Source organism: Theropithecus gelada, chromosome 2, assembly GCF_003255815.1.
Source record: "Theropithecus gelada isolate Dixy chromosome 2, Tgel_1.0, whole genome shotgun sequence".
In the NCBI taxonomy this organism is placed as follows: Eukaryota; Metazoa; Chordata; class Mammalia; order Primates; family Cercopithecidae; genus Theropithecus; species Theropithecus gelada.
This window is the reverse complement of record NC_037669.1, coordinates 69,042,796-69,063,015: the sequence shown is the minus strand read 5'-3', so window position 1 is coordinate 69,063,015 and position 20,220 is coordinate 69,042,796. Positions and strand designations below refer to the sequence as shown.

At 40.8% G+C, this 20,220-nt stretch overlaps 1 protein-coding gene across 12 annotated transcripts in view; it reads right to left on the bottom strand.

Moving 5' to 3' along the window:
- The window catches only part of FOXP1 (forkhead box P1), a 632,119-nt gene that overhangs the window by 151,010 nt on the left and 460,889 nt on the right, over positions 1-20,220 (bottom strand). For all 12 annotated transcript variants that reach the window (XM_025374729.1, XM_025374733.1, XM_025374736.1 and 9 more), the window contains one exon: positions 7,332-7,433. In XM_025374729.1, the coding sequence (XP_025230514.1) occupies positions 7,332-7,433 (102 nt within the window). The remainder of the gene's footprint in view (positions 1-7,331; positions 7,434-20,220) is intronic.

Here is a 20,220-nt window from a genome sequence, read left to right as displayed (position 1 = left end):
TTCCCCGAAGCACAAGTGGGCGACCAGCAAGGGTCCGACAGTGTTATTCCTAATTACCTTTTTTTTCACTCTTGATCCTGTGGCTCTCATAATTAGTTACCTGGGGCTGCAATCCAATTTGAAGTGATGACAAGAAAGTGATCCATGAAAAAGTAATAAGTTAAATCCAATTTCAGCCTTCCTCTAATTAAATGCACATGGAACTAATGACTCCAACCCTAGCATTTTAGTGATAATGGTAATTAGCGAGGTGGGAGTCACTCTCTTTTTCAACACTGGAGGTGTAAACCACAAGGTAAAATGGCAGGAGCACTCTTAATTACATGTGTCATTTTGTCAGCAATTTACACATTTTTGACCAGTCAAGTATGTTTTTTTCCCCTGTCCCTCTCCACCTCCTAGCCCCAACAACGATTATAACACACTAGTCCATGTTCCAAACACATGGACGCTCATAAGAGCACTTCAGACTTGAAAATAAGAAATAACTTTGCTTTGCCATTTCTTTCTGTCCCCGCCACACACACACACACACACACACACAACACACAGACACACATGTACATGCACACACAGACACATAAAGATACACTTAGGGTAATTATGCAGATCTAAGTCCTCTTAATTGAAATCCAGATATTTACAGTGGAACTGATTTTTGTTAGTTTCAGTTCTCCTTTTTTGCTTATAACACGGAAAATAGAGTAATTTACTTATTTATGGAAAATATGACACTCAGTAGGTGCTGAGTAAACACGCCTAAAAAGAGAGGCAATAATTAACTTCTCGATGGCATATTGGTCATCTGTGGTTCTAAAAACCTGGCTTACCATCCTGGTGATGTTACTACCTTTGTGTTGTGTAGCAAGTCAGTTAACCTCTCTGTTTCCATTTTCCTCATCCATTAAATGGTTTAAGGACAGTGCCTATACTACAGAGTAGTTAAGCAGCTGGTCCACGTTCAGCACTGACTAAACATTCATTATCTATCACACTTTGCATGTGGTGGCAAAGACATGATTGATTACATATAGAATATTAGCATCATATTTGCATTTTAATTCTTAGATACATTTAAACTAGTGATCATATAATTAAATGTCCAAACTGAGATACTTTTTTTTTTTTTTTTTTTTTTTTGAGATGGAGTCTCACTGTCACCCAGGCTGGAGTGCAGTGGTGAGATCTCGGCTCACTGCAACCTCTGCCTCCCAGGTTCAGTGATTCTCCTGCCTCAGCCTCCCGAGTAGCTGGGACTACAGGTGTGTGCCACCACGCCTGGCTAGTCTTTGCAAGACGGGGTTTCACCTTGTTGGCCAGGCTAGTCTTGAACGCCTGACCTCGTGATCTGCCCGCCTTGGCCTCCCAAAGTGCTGGGATTACAGTCGTGAGCCACTGCACCCGGTCACTTTTTTTTTTTTTTTAATTGAAATAGTGTCTTGCTATGTTGCCCAGACTGGCCTCAAACTCCTGTCTCAAGAATTCCTCTGGCCTCGGCCTTCTTAGTAGCTGAGATATGGTGCACAGCATTGCAGTTGCACCTGATTCAAATAGGGATTTTTTTTTTTTTTTTTTTTTTTTTTGAGCTAGGGTCTTGCTCTGTTACCCAGGCTGGAGTGCAGTGGCACCATCATGGCTCACTGTAGCGTCGATCTCCTGGGCTCATTCAATCCTCCCGCCTCAGCCATCAGAGTAGCTGGGACTACAGGCACCAGGCCTGGCTAATATTTTTGTATTATTTGCAGAGATGGGGTTTTGCCATGTTGCCCAGGCTGGTCTCTAACTCCTGGACTTAAGTGATCTGCCTGCCTCAGTGTTTCAAAATGCTGGGATTACAGGTGTGAGCCACTGTACCTGGGGATACTTTCGAGAGAGAGAATTATGAATAAACAAAACCATTCAATAGTCATGGAGTGGACTGTCCTGGGCAGACTGGGACACAGGGCCACCTATATACCACTGAAGTTGAAATACCAAAAACGAACTAACTCTTTATATTACAACTTACACCAAAATTCTGGAGGCAAGGACAAAACAGACTACCAAAGAAAAAAAAAAATCTTAAAGCAGGAGTATAAGCCTGGACCCCAAGGTGAACTTCTTGAGGTTCATGAAATCCCTAAAACTGGATGTGACATTTTGTGTTCATGTGCATTTTTCTGGGAGGAGGGGTCACTGTTTCTATCATATTTGTAATGGTGCATGTAATCGGAAAGACTTAAGAACTATTTATAAAATATTTCGGTTTTATTATTTCTTATCGAGACTTATTTCTAGGGTTTTGGGATTCTCGAAAGTCATGTGATAACAGTAACATCTTAAAGGTATCACAATTTCCATGCTTTGTATCAATTTAAAATGCGAGGGATGCCAATTCTAGACAATGTTAACTCTAGACATAAAAAAAGTTTGCCTCCCTCTCCTAAATTATCCTCCTTACTAATCAGTGCATAGGGCTATTACTTAAGGGTCAGTACTTCAAAACCATTCCATTTCACTATTAACAACATAAAATTGTAGTTTCCTTTACAGGTTTCCTCTTGCCAATTTATTTTTTAGTGAACAACGTGGAAATGATACAAGCTACTAAGATTATATGTGGCATTAATGCAAAGCAAAATGCTGCCTAAAGCATGTTTTATATAACTGCAAATAAAAATGCTAAAAAAAAAAAAAACACCTGCTGAATCTTGTATTTTAACCTCCTCCACTTAAAGCAAGAATCCACATGATTACTCTGAGCTTCCAAGTGGACTAAAGGGCTGGCCTTCTAAGTGGGTTTCACCATCTTTCTTTCCAGCGAAATGACCTTCTGAGTAAGGGGCTCACATATGACATCACCTTGGAAGGAAGGGGATGGGCAGGAGGGAAAACTATCAGATGACTGGCTTCAGGTTCAAATTTTTTATAGGGGGCCTGAAACTGGTGAGCTTTCCACTGTAGGCAACACACAAAGTTTACTTTCTTTCCTAACTTTAATGCTGCCAGAATACACATGTACTCTTACTTTCTTAGGAGAAAATGTGTCATTTGATTTCCTTCCAGTTTATGTACTCGTGCCAACAACTAAAATGCTTAAAGAACCAAAATGAATTGCTACCCAGAAACGGTGGTCAAAGTTCCAAAATTTGATCAATAAAATTGCTCATCTACTCACAAATTAATCTTCAGCCAGTAAAGTTACGCATTTTCGAGGTTATGAGTACACCTGCACTGTTAAGCATTTATTTCATTTGTTTAAGCAATCTTCAGAAGTATATAAATATTTATAAAAGAGAGCCTATGCTGGGCGCAGTGGCTCATGCCTGTAATCCTAACACTTTGGGAGGTCGAGGCAGGTGGATCACCTGAGATCAGGGGTTCAAGACCAGCCTGGTCAACATGGCAAAACCAAGTGTCTACTAAAATTACAAAAATTAGCTGGGCGTGGTGGTGCATGCCTGTAGCCCCAGCTACTCGGGAGGCTGAGCAGGAGAATCGCTTGAACCTGGAAGATGGAGGTTGCAGTGAGCCAAGATCGCTCCACTGCACTCCAGCCTGGGTGAAAGAGCGAGACTCCATCTCAAAAAAAAAAAAAAGAGCCTACTATTTTTACTTATCTGTAATTTTCTTTTTGCAGCAAAACGTTAATTTGTTTACAACTCATAAGCCTCCTGAAGGCAGGGTCTGTCTCTTCAACAGTTCTGTATCCCATGAACACCAGCACCATGCCCAGCCTGCTTTGGAAATGATCACCAACTTGCACTTAATTAATTCAGATCACTCTGATTCTGAATTTATGATGGGGCCAATTTTCAATTTTCATTTGTATCATTCATAAAAAAATTTGCAAAGCAAATGAACAGACTAAGTAAAAAGATAATTTCAGTTACTAAGTAGAATATTTCTCAAGAACTTCAGAAGCAGTATCTATACCCGATTAATGCCTTCATTAATAAACCACATCATCCAAGAATGTGACCAGCTCAGATTTGGTTCAGTATGTGGATCTGCAAAGAGTGGCATTTCTCTCTTATTTACTCTCATCTCCCTGAAATTAGACCAAATTGGTGATGTTTGACTACATTTTATGATCTCTATCGAGTAACCACTTATAGCCTCCTCTAACTTTCCATTTTCTTTTGTTTGTATCATCAGCCTGTGAAACCAGAGAGCGCTGCCAAACATAAAGCAGGGAAGTGTGAGATATGCTTAAAATATGAGTCACAGTATATTTGGGGATTTGGGTTTCTTTTTTTTTTTTTCCCCTCAAGCTATCAGCAGATCAAATCCTCCCTCCCTGTCAAGCCTTCCTCTATGCAGAAGATCTGAAATTTGCTAAAATCGGTCTCTCGGTGTAGTTATGAAGGGTGAGAAGATCAGAGATGAGCACTGTTAAGATTTGCTGTAGGATTTCCCTTTCATTTCAGAGCCACTCCGGCGGAGATGCCTCAGCGAGGATGCAGTATGGCAAGATATATTTAAATATGAAGGTTATTCCTTCTGTGAATCACCAAGTCTATATGCATATTTTTATAATGAGGTAATATACCATGTGGCCTAGGATAGTAATTTCTCCTCTGTTTGTGGAAGGCCAGCCAACCTAATAAAGCTTACTGAATGTGCATGACCCTATCAGGCAGCTGAGGGGTCCTTCAGCAATCGTCTGTGATACACACACACACCAGTCCACCAACCCTTTAGACTTCTTTCCCCCGGCCAAATCTTAAAGCTGGTCTAAATTCTCTGCTTGTCAACTCCTCTACTTGGGGGGTAGGAAAAAACATCAAGACATCTTCTTTACCAAAACCAGCATTCAAGATTACCCCTTCTCCCCCCACTTTTTATACAGACTGAAGAGCTCAGCAGAATGTGTGAGGTTGGTTTTGACACTGTCCTTGCCAAGAAAAACGAAGCCCTCTATATCATCCTCTTCTGCATGGTGGCTAAAAACCCTGGAACAGGCAAGAAGAAAAAGAGCCCTCAAAAGGAAATCCCCTGAAACTTTACTTCTTATATTTAGCCCTCAAGGAACTTCGTTCATCTTGGAAAAGAAGTTACCTAAAAATGCCATATGTTTTTAAAAAGCAAGTATGAGGGAAAATAATTCTACCATAAAAAAATCACAAATGATATTCAATACTGAAGAGCAGTGTGATCAGGCAGATTGTGTATGTGTGTATTTTTTTATTATCTCTAACCAAAGCTCTACTATGTGTAAGATTTTCCCCCCAATCATATATTTTCATTTTCCCAATGCACTTGAGGTCTGATGAATTCAAGAGGACTCGGGGTATTTTTAAGGCTGTGAGAGCTCCAAGAGGGAGGCAAAAAGAATGGACCATCATTTGAATCAATGAGTGACAGGCTGGGCTAGCTCCCTGTATACATTAATAAATTAGAATTTTAATTGTGTCTCTGTCCACAGGAGATGCCCCAGTACTTTAATATGTACCAACAATTGGCTATGTTATGGAATCTGCAATGTGGCCTCCGCTGCTGACCTCTGAAACACAATTCCCAGTCTGACTACGGAAACTGTTCAGTTTGATCCTTTCAACTTATTTGAATCCTGACAAATAAGCTCACAGCTGAAAGGTCAATATAGTCATATTTCATCCTCCAGAGCTGTTCTTAAGACATCTGCACAACAAAGCACTTCTTATAGCACCTGACATGGGCCCTCAATGGCACTATACCTCATTAAAAATGTCCCCTGCATGCGCATGCATTCCAAGGCACATGGTCTGGTGATGGTTTACCAAATAAGTGTTTACAGAAGGGTTAGTAAACAAGGCACATTGTCAACTCTTCCAATAAAGTGTCACTATAGTGCTGAACTCCCTCTGGAAAGTGAGTTTCCCAAGTACATGTAGAAGAACTAGAACTTGTTGGTCAAGGTCAGTTTGATCTTTGCGGATAATCTGGGAACAGGCTGTGGTTCACCCTGACCTGTGAAAAGTAAACACAAGCTAGAATTTAGGTTGACCTCATTATCCAATTAATTGGCACCCAGTTATACACCTATCAGCTACCGCTTACAGATTCTGTCCCCTCCTGTGATAGGGATGCCCACCTTCAGCTATGAAAGTAGTCTGAACCACTTAGCACCCGGGTGCCAAGTGCCCTCTCTTACATGTGAGCATGAAGACCCTGATTCAAGTTTCTTTGAAATTTCTATTACAATTTTCTACTTTGAGTCAAAAATCCAAATTAGAATTTTTTTTTTTTTGAGATGGAGTTTCACTCTTGTCACCCAGGCTGGAGCACAGTGGTGCAATCTTGGCTCGCTGCAACCTCCACCTCCCAGGTTCAAGCGATTCTCCTGCCTCAGCCTCCCTAGTAGCTGGGATTACAGGCACCTGCCACCAAGCCTGGCTAATTTTTATATTTTTGGTAGAGATGGAGTTTCACCATGTTGGCCAGCCTGGTCTCAAACTCCTGACCTCAAGTGATCCGCCTGCCTCAGCTTCTCAAAGTGCTGGGATTACAGGTGTGAGCCACCATGCCCAGCCCCAAATTAGATTTTTATAAACTTACTCCTTCTTCTACTCCATTAACCCCTTGCCTTCAACGTGCCTGAAATCAGAAGTTGCTAGAACAACCATTTTTGTATCTTTACATAAAAATTTCTTGCCACTTAAAAATGATGACCTAGAAACATTCTGAACATATCCACTGAAGAATTGGGTATATATTAGAATCATTACAAGACATAATATTAAAAGTACCACATCCTCCTCAGGCCAAGTCATAGTTCTTGATGCTACTGACATTCTGGGATGAATTACAGTGTGCTGTGTCCTGTGCATTGCAGGGTGTTTGGCAAGATCCCGGCCTGTACCTACTGGATGCCAGCAACACCTCTGCCCTGCTAGTTGTGGCAACCAAAAACATCTCTAGACATTGCCCATTGTCCTCTGGTGGGGGGCAGCAGTGGGAGGATGGGGGCGGGGAAATCATCCCTATTGAGGATGACTACACTAAAGTAAGTGTGTGTCTGTGTGTGTTTATCCCATTTCCAGACGCAACATAAGAGAATGTGGTGACAATTCTGAGTACTATGAACTTTTCTCACTGGTAACCTACACTGCCTATCAGCAACTCAACACTTGCAACTCCTTATCCTTCTATTATATTCACCGATCAGGAGATCTTATGCCTGACAATAAAACTTTTGGTCAAATGAACATTTCCCCCAAAATGTTATACCCTGCTAGTAAACCAAAAATGCACTTTCCACAGAAGATTTTCTTACATGATTTGCAATGCTCAACACAATCCACTCCTGAACTGCTTATCAGTTATCCCAAAGGGTAGAATGTCAATTTAAAAAGAAAAAGAATTGTTACCTGAAGAGCTGGTTGTTTGTCATTCCTCTTGGGAGATTTTAATCCACTAACTTGCTGCTGCTGTTGCTGCTGAAGGAGGAGCTGTCTTGCCACCTGAAGTGCCTGGAAGGAAAAACAGATGAAAATCCTTTGCGTTACTACACAGGTTCGGGGGACTCTTCATAAAAAAGGATTCCAGGAAGCGCGCTTTGGGACTGGGTCCTGACTTTCCTATTTCCTGGCAAATGAAAACAGCAAACGAAACTTCCCACCAGTCTTAGTTGGAAAACTTTCCAGAATTTGTTTACGTTTCCTTTGACTTGGCCAATTTCATCCACAGTTCCACAGGCATCTAAGCAGATACTTTATTCCTACTACAGATCTGACATGAAATTTAAGACCATGAGTGACTGGGACTCTGAAGAAAGATGACAGAGACACTAGGAGGAACCCGGGCAAAGAGGAAAACTTGGGAGACACTACAGGGCCCTTTTCAGGATCACCTTCACCCTCCCCCCAGTTCTTCTTGGGGAAATGTGGGGACTCAAGTTGAAAGTAATACTTTCACCCGATCTGAGTCCAAATAAAGAGAAACAAGTAAGTGGTGGATCACAGGAAAAGTATAGATGGGTTCACAGGAAAAGATGGGATCACAGGAAAAGTATAGATGGGTTAGGCTATCTAGGAAGGAAGATGAAACAGACGAGACATACCTAGGATGACCTTGATAGAAATCAGAGAGGAAATTTTGGCAAATCTGATCTCTAGTCATCTTAAAGAGGAACATTATGTATCTGTGAACAAAACTGGTTACGTTTATTACAAATGACCCTTTCAGGCTTACAATATGGAAAGGTTTTTCCTTAAAGGTAGACATTGGGGAGGTAGTATGAATTGGAGATAAAGCAGGAAGAAAACAGAAGAGTCCTTTAAAATGTTTAACATATGACTGACAAATCTTTTTAAAAGTTCAAGACTGGGCGTGGTGGTTCACACCTGTAATCCCAGCACTTTGGGAGACTGAGGTGGGCAGATCACTTGAGGTCAGGAGTTCGAGACCAGCCTGGCCAACATGGTGAAACCCTGTCTCTACTAAAAATACAAACATCAGCTGGGTGTGGTGGCAGATGCCTGTAATCCCAGCTACTTGGGAGGCTGAGGCAGAAGAATCGCTTGAATCCAGAAGGCGGAGGTTGGGGTGAGTTGAGATAGCACCACTGCGCTTCAGCCTGGGTAGCAGAGTAAGTTTCCACCTCAAAAAATAAAATAAAATAAAATAAATAAAAGTTCAAGTAAAAAAGAAAAAAACAATGTCATCGATACACCCCCACGAAGACATTCACTGCCAAAGAATTCAGAACAAGAATAATGGCTAGCCACACACCTTTCCAAAGATGGCAGTAGGATCAGCAACAGAAAACTGAAGTTTGAGGATATTGTGCTAGAAAGTCATATGAAAAGCTGGGTTACTTGAGTCAATGTAGCTGAGAACCAAGAATGGCAGAGAACATGGCAGAGATGTCGAGAATGCTCATTAAATGGTGTGCTTAGAGTTTAGACACAAAATGAGACTTCTTATTATATGAATAATAATTTCTATATGGTAACCAAATTATTTGTGCATCAAAGAAGAGGCACACATAGATGTCATCAATATATCAAAAGGACCTGAGGCTATAGTCTTAGAAACTTAGCGTAACGGACTTATGATGGTAGTGTGTTCCTTAAAAAGGAACAGGTACTTCATTTATATAAGAAAATAACATGTATATTTACAAGAAAAGTTACAGGGACAATGGTGGAATGGAAGAGAGGTAAGAGGGCCTGGGTGTCCCTGTGCATTGAACTCAGAAGAAAGAGAAAACAGAGTAGTCTAGAGGATTAGTGTTCATGAGCAGACACCTAAAAACATGGAATGTGCAAGAACAGTGCTTCTCCTAAAAGGACACGCTCACTGAACTGTGCTCATAACTAGAGTTGTAACACATAATATTTTTAAGACACTGTGTAAGGTTGAGTGGCGCCTTTGTGTTTAAGAGGTGCAAACGAAAGCTGACAAACACAAGCACCGATAGATAAGTGACAAAGAAAAGACCACGAGAAAAGTGGAACCCTGCTATCCCACCTCCCTACTGCATCCACCCCCATGTCCCAGGGAGGCCTTCTGCCTACTGAACTCACCACGACCAGCCCTTCAGATGTAATGCACGGGCTAGTTCGGCTGTGAAGGGAGAGACAGATTCGACAAGGCCTGCCTGGAAGAGCCTCGAGAAAAGGGGCTGTCTGAGTGGGGCATCTGGAAGCCAAGACGCCTGGGAGAGTTGCCTGAGACTCTAGCCTGCTATCTCAGGGAGGATTCACCATCACTGGACTCCGGGTTTCCTTGTCTCCTTGGAGACGCTCAGTACATGCGTAGGTGTAAAAGTGGGCAGAGTGAAGATTTCATTTATATCATATAAGAAAAATAGTCCCAGTCCCCTTTGCAAGGTGTCTGCAGGAGCAAAAGCCTCTTCTCCTACTATATATGTTCCCTTAGTTATTTCACATGAAGGTTTTACGGCTTTTTAATGTAGAAAGGGAACTGTTATATATTTTAAGTGCTATCATCAGGGTTCTCAGAATAATAGACCGATCAGCAAAGAACGGTTTGGTTGCTAGTTGGAAAGGCAGAGAGAGGGACTGTAGATGACAGTGCAGAGAAAAATATGGTGGGGAAGAGGAGAAAGGTTACACACACATTTAACACTAAAATAAAGCAAGCAAAGAAAAACAAAGTAATGAAGACTCTATATAACTTATACTCCACCAAATACTGGGAGAACAGGCACTCACTTTTTATTATTATTATTATTATTATTATTTTTGAAGACGGAGTCTCACTCTGTCACCCAGGCTGGAGTGCAGTGGTGAGATCTCGGCTCACTGCAATCTCTGCCTCCCGGATTTGAGTACTTCTCCTGCCTCAGCCTCCTGAGTAGCTGGGACTACAGACGTGTGTCACTACACCTGGTGAATTTTTGTATTTTTAGTAGACATGGAGTTTTGCCATGTTGGCGAGGCTGGTCTCTAACTCCTGACCTCAGGTGATCCACCCGCCTCGGCCTCCCAAAGTGCTGGAATTACAGGTGTGAGCCACTGTAGCCGGCCTCAATTTTTAAACAGTCAAGTCTCAGAGCAGCTATAGTCAACTCCTCAGTTCAGCGAAGTGTCTTTAAGAAAAACATACACACATACACACAAAACTATTCTTTTTTTTGGCGGGGGGAGGAGGGGGCAAAATCTTGCTCTGTTGCCCAGGCTGGAGTGCAGTAGCGCAATCTTGGTTCACTGCAACCTCTGCCTCCTGGTTTCAAGCAATTCTCCTGCCCAAGCCTCCCGAGTAGCTGGGACTATAGGCACCTGCCACCATGCCTTGCTAGTTTTTGTATTTTTAGTAGAGACAGGGTTTTGTCATGTTGGCCAGGCTGGTCTCTAACTCCCGACCTCAGTGATCTGCCCGCCTCAGCTTCCCAAAGTGCTGGGATGACAGACATGAGCTATTGTGTCCGGCCATCACAAAACTATTCTTATATGAATAGTTAATATTCTTATATGAGCATATTCTTATATTAGCTAATATTCTTATATGAGCATGGTCTCATAAATGCAAAGGAAAGTATAGAACTTAAACCTAAGTTTTCAACAAATGCTTACTGAGCTGGCTCTACAAAATGATCACACATTTCAAAATTAGCTACTAGGATCCGCAGATTTAATTTTTCTGGTTTGAAGGGGGTAAAAAAGTCATGTATGACTTTTTTTTTTCCAGACCCAATATAGGTAGGGTACATGAACTTAAACAATCATATTGCAAACCCCAGCCTCTTCATACCATCTTAAACAAAGGCCCACTAAAGATGATAATCCAAGATACAAGCACAGGGGGAAAGGTTTGCAAACTTGTGTGAACCCAAGGGAAACTGTAGCCGACCTACTGAACAGAGAACACCACAAGATAAAGATGGGCAAACTGGCTTCCAAATTTCAGCCCCCAAATGAATAAACACAGGTAAAATAACTTTAAATATTTGGGATGGAGAGACAACACTAGTGCAGAGAATAATTCATTTTGATATGAATTGCTATGAATTATTCCACAATAATTCCCCAGCTTTATCATGAGTATGTTAACAGAGTAGGAACAAATTATTATCCATATCCTCCCCAAATTAAAATCCATTTAAAAATTGCCTTAGGTCTCAGCAGGAGTTTTAAAACCTAACTGAACAGAACTTATAACATGCTTTGAAATCAACCACTAAAAGGTGTTTTCTTTCCATGATATATAAATTACTGTGGTCTAGATTTTAAATTGTCACATGCAAGGAGAGGCAATAAATCCTTAGTGTTTAACACTATGTATCTGGGCATTATAATACAAATATCCAGCATCTACGATTTGTAAAAAGTAAAAAAACACTTATTATAATGTTCAGTGTGGGACAGTGAAAAATGTGCAATGACTGATGGGATCCCCTTTGGAAACTATGTCAGAGACCTATGTTCACCATGTTTCCTGTAGATGATGACTTGATAGCCATTTTTACGTGTTATGTGATCAGAACAGATTATGTCCTTCATCTCCAACTCCACTGCCTAAACCCCAGAGATAATCTTTTTTTTTTTTTTTTTTTTCTTGGAGCCAAGGTCTCACTCTGTTGCCTGGGCTGGAGTGCAGTAGCACAATCACGGCTCACCGTAGCCTTGACCTCCTGGGCTCAAACAATCCTCCCACCTCAGCCTCCTGAGTAGCTGGGACTACAGGCATGGGCCACCACACCCAGCTAATTTTTTCATTTTTGTAGAGACAGGATCTCACTGTGTTGTCCCAGCTGGTTTCAAACTTCTGGGCTCAAGCAATCCTCCCACTTTGGCCTCTCAGAGTGTTGGGATTACAGCTGTGAGTCACAGTGCCGGGCCAGAGATTACTCCAATACAATTGAGGAGTGAGAATGGACTTTTCTTATTCTTATAACAATATCTCAATCACAATTAGAGAAAAGTCCCTTAGGATATATTGTTTGAAGATAAAATTAGATTCTCTGGATACAGAATGTGTGTGGATATGTGTTTGAGTTTATGGGAGAGGGAGATAGAAGGGTGAAAAAGGAGGAAGGAGAGGGCAAGCAGCAGAAAGAGAGAGACAGAAAGGATATGAATAAATGAATTTCTCTTTTAAGAAGCAAGGATCAACTCTGACTCAAGTTCCAGATCAATTGCTAATGTAAATAACGTAAAAGGTCCAATCCCATCTCTGGAGACCTTTTACTCTTGGTGGTGGTTCCTGGGCTGGGTTGAGTCAATACTTCCTTTATAACAGATGTGACAATTGCCTGGCACTGGATAACCTGGTCCTGTATTTTCATGCTAGGCTCGGGTTACAGTAAAGACACAGTTTGAGGATGTCACAGAGTGGAGGTGAATGATAAAACCAAGGCACTTAGAGCCCAGTTGCACACATTCACATTTATTTTCCTTCAAACTAAAATAAGTGGCTCTCTGAGCTAAAAGAAGAAGTGGGTGGGGCGGGGGGAAGGCACGCATCACTTTCATCTCAACTGTGGATTGACTAGTCTCCCATCTATGCCTGGATCTGCACAAGGGGTTGGAACTGCCCGATGGCTGGCATGCCATGGTCCACGGCCAGCTCTCAGCACTCAAGAGCCAGTGAGATGGTCCCTTCACTGCTGGCTTGGTAGGTCATGTTTTCACATTAACTGGGAACCTGGACATTTTTGACACACCTTCCATTCTATTGGTCCAAGATTACCTCATTCTCATCAGTGCCTTCATATTCTTAGTAAATAAGCGCCATCTGTTATTTACAAATTATGTTTTACATAAGCATGTTTACAACTTCTGAGCTATTTACATTCTAAGATCATAGCAGGTGCTTATATTTAGGGGCTAGGTAATTCTATGTTTAGCATGCTTATCAAGGTAGCCGATGTTCAAAAACATGTCTACCATATTTTAAGAAACATCAACAAGTTTATATAAAATATGGTTTGAACAGGCATGCACACATACATAAAGCAAGCTGGTAGAAGGAGAAAATTTTTCTAAAATGTTTTGCATAACACACTTGGTGACAGGGTCTGAGATAAGCCACTGACACATGGAGGTCTTCAAAAAATATGACTAACTGGAAAGTTTCTAGTCATGGGCCAGCAAACTATAGCCCGTGGACCAAATTCAGTCTCTCACCCGTTTTGTACATCTGTCATATATCAGCTCATGACATAAGAATGGTTTTTGCTTACTTAAATGGTTGAAAAAAATAAAATAAGATTATATTATGACATGTGAAACTTATATGGTATTCAAATTTTGGTATTTACCAATAAAGTTTTATTGGAACACAGTCAAGCTCATCCCCTTATATATAATCTATGGCTACTTTTCTGCTACAAAATGGAGTCAAAGACTTTTGACAGAGACCACATGGCCCTTGAGACCTAAAATATTTCTTATCTGGCTCTTTACTGGAAAAGTCTGTCAATCTCCGTCTTAGGTTGCTATCTGTATTCTGAGATCCCCAAAGATTTCGCTGGTTAGAATTTTATGTAAACACATCTTTCAATCAGTTCCCCAAAACAATTTTAGAGTTTGGCCAAGGAGCAAGAACATTATTAATTAGCTGTTCTTTAAGCTCAGATTCAATGCTGATGTTCTGAAAAGGAAATATATCCATGTGCTTTTGATCCGAAACTGTTTAAAACTTGCCTCAAACTTTGAAGATGTGTTTCTGCTGGTAGGTAACTGACAGCAGTTCGGATCAGTATGAGATCCTGAGCACCCACAGAATGAAGACAGCACGTGCCTTATTGGTGGCCAGTCGAGAGTTGGTTATTTCCTGTCTGCCCTGAGAAATTGTCCCATTTCCAGCTTGAAAGGCTGGTCTGAGTCAGCCATCCTTCTTCTAATTTCTTTTCCTAGACTCTCCCCACCCCTCAAGATCAAACCTGTTTTTCAGATAATTTCATGGGCTAATCAACAGTCACTGTGGATATGGGGGTGGGAGGAAAAGCTTGTAAAAAGAGAAAAGCAGCATGGGAAGATTAGTAGGAAAGGAGTCATATTCTCTCCTCTGTTTCTCATCCTCTACATCCTCTGAGTCCCTCTAGAGAGCCTGGTTCCCCTAAACTAGTTTGCTATCTTTGTTCAACCCCAGCAACCAAAGCAATGATCATTTAACACAATCTGACAATCACCCTGTAGCAAGACCGGGGACTGAGTATGCAAGGAAACTTCATCATCATTTTGCTTTAGACAGAGCAATCACTCTAGTGCAGGAAGGAATTAAGGGCTGTGAATGACTTAAAGAAAAGAAAAAGAAAGAAATGACAGTGGCTTGTAGAACTGGAAGTATTCATACAGAATCAGCAGGATTCCAAAGCAACAGGTTCTTCAAACACTTTTTTAAAAATTTCATTTTACAAATAGAGCACTTGGTTATAACAAGACAATGGAAAAAGTAAGCTAATCTCATGGAGGGATTCTGGTGATTGTGAAAATATTAGATGCTCAAAGAAAGATTCCAATTCTAATGACTATGTAACTATTAGATACACAAGGGAAGAACAAAAGCACTGCAGTAAATCGTTGAGTCAGGTTATTGGCGTCGTAAATAGAAAACAAAACACATCCTCCAACAAAACTTACAGGGGGTAATGACCATTCACAGACAGCCTTTAACAGTTTCTTTGTACCAGTCACTGCTTGGTCTACTCTATGATACTGCAAATAAAGGTGTGGACTCTGAACATTCACCGGTAGTAAATCCACTTGACTCAACCCCAAAAGCAGGTGCAGTAGACAGCCAAGTCTTACATCAACTGGGATATATTGAATTTGAATCAGTGGCTGAGAAAGGAAAGGCTCTAGGTAGCATCATCCATCCTCAAGAGTTCCGACAGCTGGACAAATTATCCTATGCTTACAGAGCATTTAATAACAGCTGATATTCAGGTAGGACATTTTGCATGGATTTGAAAAAGTGTTCCAGTCTTTGTAAATAAGTTTATGAGACAACGTCAAGATAGGCATGGAGAAAAATCAGAGCAGAGACAACTCCGTATCTACAGCATTCCAACATTATGTGTTTGAGTCAAAATGGAAAGGGACAAGAAACAGAAAAGTCACTGTTCTCTATGGTCATCATAGTCCTAACTGCAGAGGAGTTACAATCATGGGTCATGGGCAGTGTCATCTCTGTGTGGGGACAGTGGGGAAGAGGTAAAGGCCAGGCCAAAGCACTCTCTGCAGTACTTGGACCACTTTATCACCCCACACCAGCCTGAACCTCTCCTAGATCTACTTCCAATGTTAGGTTTCACATATACTTACAGACATGATTTTATATTCTTTAAGCTACACGTAAGGTGGTTATCATTGCTATGATGCCTATTACGTATATCCCTTGCTTTTCTTTTACTTTAATGTTCAACAAATACCGCAAAGGTAGGTTTGGGAGTTGTGCTTTTTGTTTCTTTTAAAGTCAGCAATTTATTCGAGTATCTTTTCTTGGGGAGGAAAAGATGGCAAAAAATTATTTCTTACTTTTCTTTTCTCTTTCCTTCCTTCCTTCCTTCTTTCCTTCTTTCTTTTTTTTCTTTTCCTTCAAGAACTGGGACAAAAGAGAATTGCGCAAATGTGTTCCTGCACCACCTCATGATTTGCCTGCATTACTGTTGTGCATTTAAATGCCATTCCATGCACCAACTACAGGAGACATGGACACACAGAGATGCCGAAGGCTCTAGATAGGAGGTGGCATTCTGCTAGAAACCCCACCACCAATCAAGCCCAGGAAGGGGTCAGCAAACCCTGTATCCGCTTGCGACTATGAGTAACCTTTTTTACTTGAAAGGCACATATAGGATACTTCCCAGCCAGGAAGCTAAAGCATAGGATCTTCATGACATCAAAAAAAAAAAAAAAAAAAGGGGGGGTATCTATGGTCTATGGTCCTCTTGCAAAATTAGGTGTAGTAAGTTTAACGACTACCAACAGTCAGGAAGTCTGTCTGAAGTCTTTTGGAAGAGCTAAAAAAAAAAAAAAAAACCACCACCATCATACTCCTACTCCCATTAACATAGGGCCCTATAACCACCTTGCTGAGGCACTGGCTGGTTGCTCCTCTTGGAGCCAGTGCCAGACGCTGAATCACTACACCAAGTCTCCGGCACCTGAGTTGTCTTTGGAGGGATTCCATTCAAGCAGTGCCCAAGCCTGAGCCTGTTTAGCTCATGAGAGTTGACAAGATCACAGCCTAGGCTGCTATGACTGTAGGCCACATTAGCGTTGCAATGAAGTAAAACCAAAGTGAAGTTTATTAGAAAATGTCTAAAATGTTAAGTTGGATGCTGCATCAAACTCTTTTTTCCCTCTGTTTAAGACTAGATTGTGTTTAAAAATAAATAAGTTGGCCCCATCCTCCAGGTTCCCAAAGTAGAAAAAAATCGGGGTCAAATGCAAGGATAAATGAATCAAAAGGCTCTATTAACTCACTGTATTTAACCCACTGTTTTTTGCAATTGCCTTTTATGAGGGTGCAGCTCAGCAACTCTCATTATGAATAATTCAGATTCACATCTTTTCATACCTCAGAATGAGACTTGCTAATTTTGAAGCTTGTGGAAGAATCTAACTAGAATTATGCTCAAAATAATGGAGGATTTTCCATGATTTTCCTAGTAACACTGAACCCAGTTCTTGCTCAAACAAATATGGTGCTGTATTTCTTTTTTTCTTATACTATAAGTCACACATACTCGGGATGCCCTAAGAGGCAATTAACACCTATGAATGCTTTGCTTCACAAAGTACCTTCCTTTTCTTGCCTGAATTTGGGCAAAGAAGCAAAGAGTAAAAATGATTTAGAGGCAACATTCCAGCAGATAGAAGACAAAAGAAAGAAACAGAAATGGGAATATAGGAAAGGCCCAAATAAGATTAATAATGTAAAATGTGGAACTACTCACTATTGATCAAACATTAGGATTAGAGGGGGGAAATCCTAATATTCTCCATTAATTTACACTCCTTAAAGCGTTATTTAAAATAGCTAAGATTGTATCTGTATAACAATTTGAAAAATGAGGAGCATCCAGAAACACAGGGACAAGTGCAGCATAACTTCCCTACATTTAAGACACTAAATAAAAACACTGTATTGAATTGTTTACTATGAACCAGACGCTGTGCTAGTTAGTTTCTCTCTACACTAATTTTATTTCTTGTTCCCAACTTTTCTAAGGGAAGTTGGGGAAAGTTGTATAACTCTTGATTTAAAATGGGCAAACAGAGACAGATTGTCAAGTTCAGTGACTTGCCCAAGGTCACAAGTCTACAGAGTGGCTAGGATGGAAAAACAAAAACAAAACATTGTCTCATGAGAACTTGATACTCACACTGTACCAAGGTCACTGATTAGACCAAAGATGGCTGTGGGTAATCTTGGCAAAGGGCTATGCAGACCTCCGGAGCTAAAAATGCATGACTCACTGTGGGCTCTTCTGCTTCCAGAATGAAGGGAAGGGTCTTTTCTCAGTGTCACACCTTCTAACTTTAATCTCCCTTCTTTTCCCCACACAAAAGACTTGCTTTTTTTCAACCAGATCTTTCCACAGCCAGGACTCCGTGAGCCATAACCATATCTACAAGTCTGCCCTCCCTGTTCTTTGCCCCCATTTACATGGCATCCAAGAATCTTTTTCATCTAAATTCAACCATTCCCTAAAAACTCCGTTCACAATCCAATTCCTTCAAGCAGCAGTGTCCCTTGATATCCCCAGACCCAAGGGACCAGCCCTGCTTCTGAATCCCTGTAGCAGCATCCTGTGTTTCTACTGTTGTGATGGCAAACTCCAAGCAGGCGGACAGGAAGGAATTAACAAGTCCAGCTATCTCTGCTCTCTCACACACTGTGTTTTCACCTCTCTGGTTATCTGAGTTCATCCACCTTCTTTTGGAATATTGATGTTGTCCCCATCATACCTTGATTCTCAGCTCTTCCTCAAGCCTCATTCTGGACAAGTCCCTCATTCTTTGGTTCAGCTAAGCCAAGGGTGGATTTTTTTATAAAAGGAACTTTTCGTAAAGCAAATAATAGAAAAGTAGAGCTAAGAGAACACAAGTCTTTTTCTTTTTTTTACCCAAATTTCACTAAAGTCCAGCCACAGTTAATGACTCTGGACACCTGTATCTTACACTTCACCTCCATCTGAGTGAGATCTCTTCTCCTGACCCACTCGGTGTGACTTTTAGGTCCAGCGGGATTTCTAGCTCTTGTTTTAAGCCACTGTAGACTCTTGCACTCTGCTATAAATACATTTTTCTTCTTTTTTTAGTGGAGGTGGTATAGGTGCTAACTTACTGTGTTATTAAACCTGCCCTGGTCCCTGGTCATTGGGGATAAGGAAGATAATGAAAAGTTGTAATTTTTTTAGTGTTTATTGCCAGACAAGTACCAAACAGTACAGAGTCATTATATTATTTATTTTTTCACAATTCTTTGAGGTAAATTATACCCAGTTAACAGATGAGGGAGAGAGAGAGAGGGAAGTGGGCAAGGGTGAAAAAACTAACTACTGGGTACTATGCTCAGTACCTGGGTGTTGGGATATCCCCAAACTCAGCATCATGCGATATACCCAGGTAACAAATCTGCACATGTACCCATGAATTTAAATTAAAAGTTGAAGTTATATTTTTTTAAAAAAGAAATGATACAGAGGGACTCCATATGTCTACTACCTAGTGCTGAAAAGAAATTCTTTTCAAGTTGGGCCTATCAGGTTAGACCTTTCTCAGTTTTTGCCTTTTCAGCAGTTATACGCTTACATTTTTTTTTTTTCCTTCTCTCTGGAGAGAAAAAAATTCTGGACAATTCTTGGAAAAAATAATATTAAAAAACAATCCCCAAATAAAAACACCACAATTGTTTACTATAAATACATTGTTTAAAGTATGTAAAATAACTACAATAGTTAAACTATTTTACCTACTCCAAAATATTTGTGTTACTTATTATGCAAAGCATATAGAAAAATGTTTCAAATATCACTATTTCAATTGATACTTATAATACAGCATGATGTATGCAAGTGTGTGGTGCACGCATTATGTTTGTGGTTATTTTAACATGTAGATCATAAACTGTGTGTCAAAAAAAACCCAAAAACCAAAAAACAAACAAACAAACAAAAAAAACAAAAAAAACAGAGACACACAAGACCAGAGAGGTTAAATTGTAAAGATTATGTGACATATGTAGGTAAAGCCCTTAGCACAGCACCTGAAGCATGATAGTTATTCAGTAAATGGAAACTAAAACTATTACTATATGTGGCCGGGCGCGGTGGCTCAAGCCTGTAATCCCAGCACTTTGGGAGGCTGAGACGGGCGGATCACGAGGTCAGGAGATCGAGACCATCCTGGCTGACACGGTGAAACCCCGTCTCTACTAAAAAATACGAAAACTTAGCCGGGCGAGGTGGCGGGCGCCTGTAGTCCCAGCTACTCGGGAGGCTGAGGCAGGAGAATGTCGTAAACCCGGGAGGTGGAGCTTGCAGTGAGCTGAGATCTGGCCACTGCACTCCAGCCTGGGCGACAGAGCGAGACTCCGTCTCAAAAACAAACAAACAAACAAACAAAAAAAAAACTATTACTATATGTATAATACACTGCCCCAGGCATAAGAGAATATATTTTCTCAATGGAAAGCAAAGATTCCTTTTTCCCAGTGATCTCAAACCACTGGTTGTCCTCTTTATAGAAACACTAAGAAAACTTGCAGCATCCTCTCTTGAACCCAAAGAGATCTAAGGCAGTCAACTTTAATTGTACAAAAAGCAAACTGAGGACA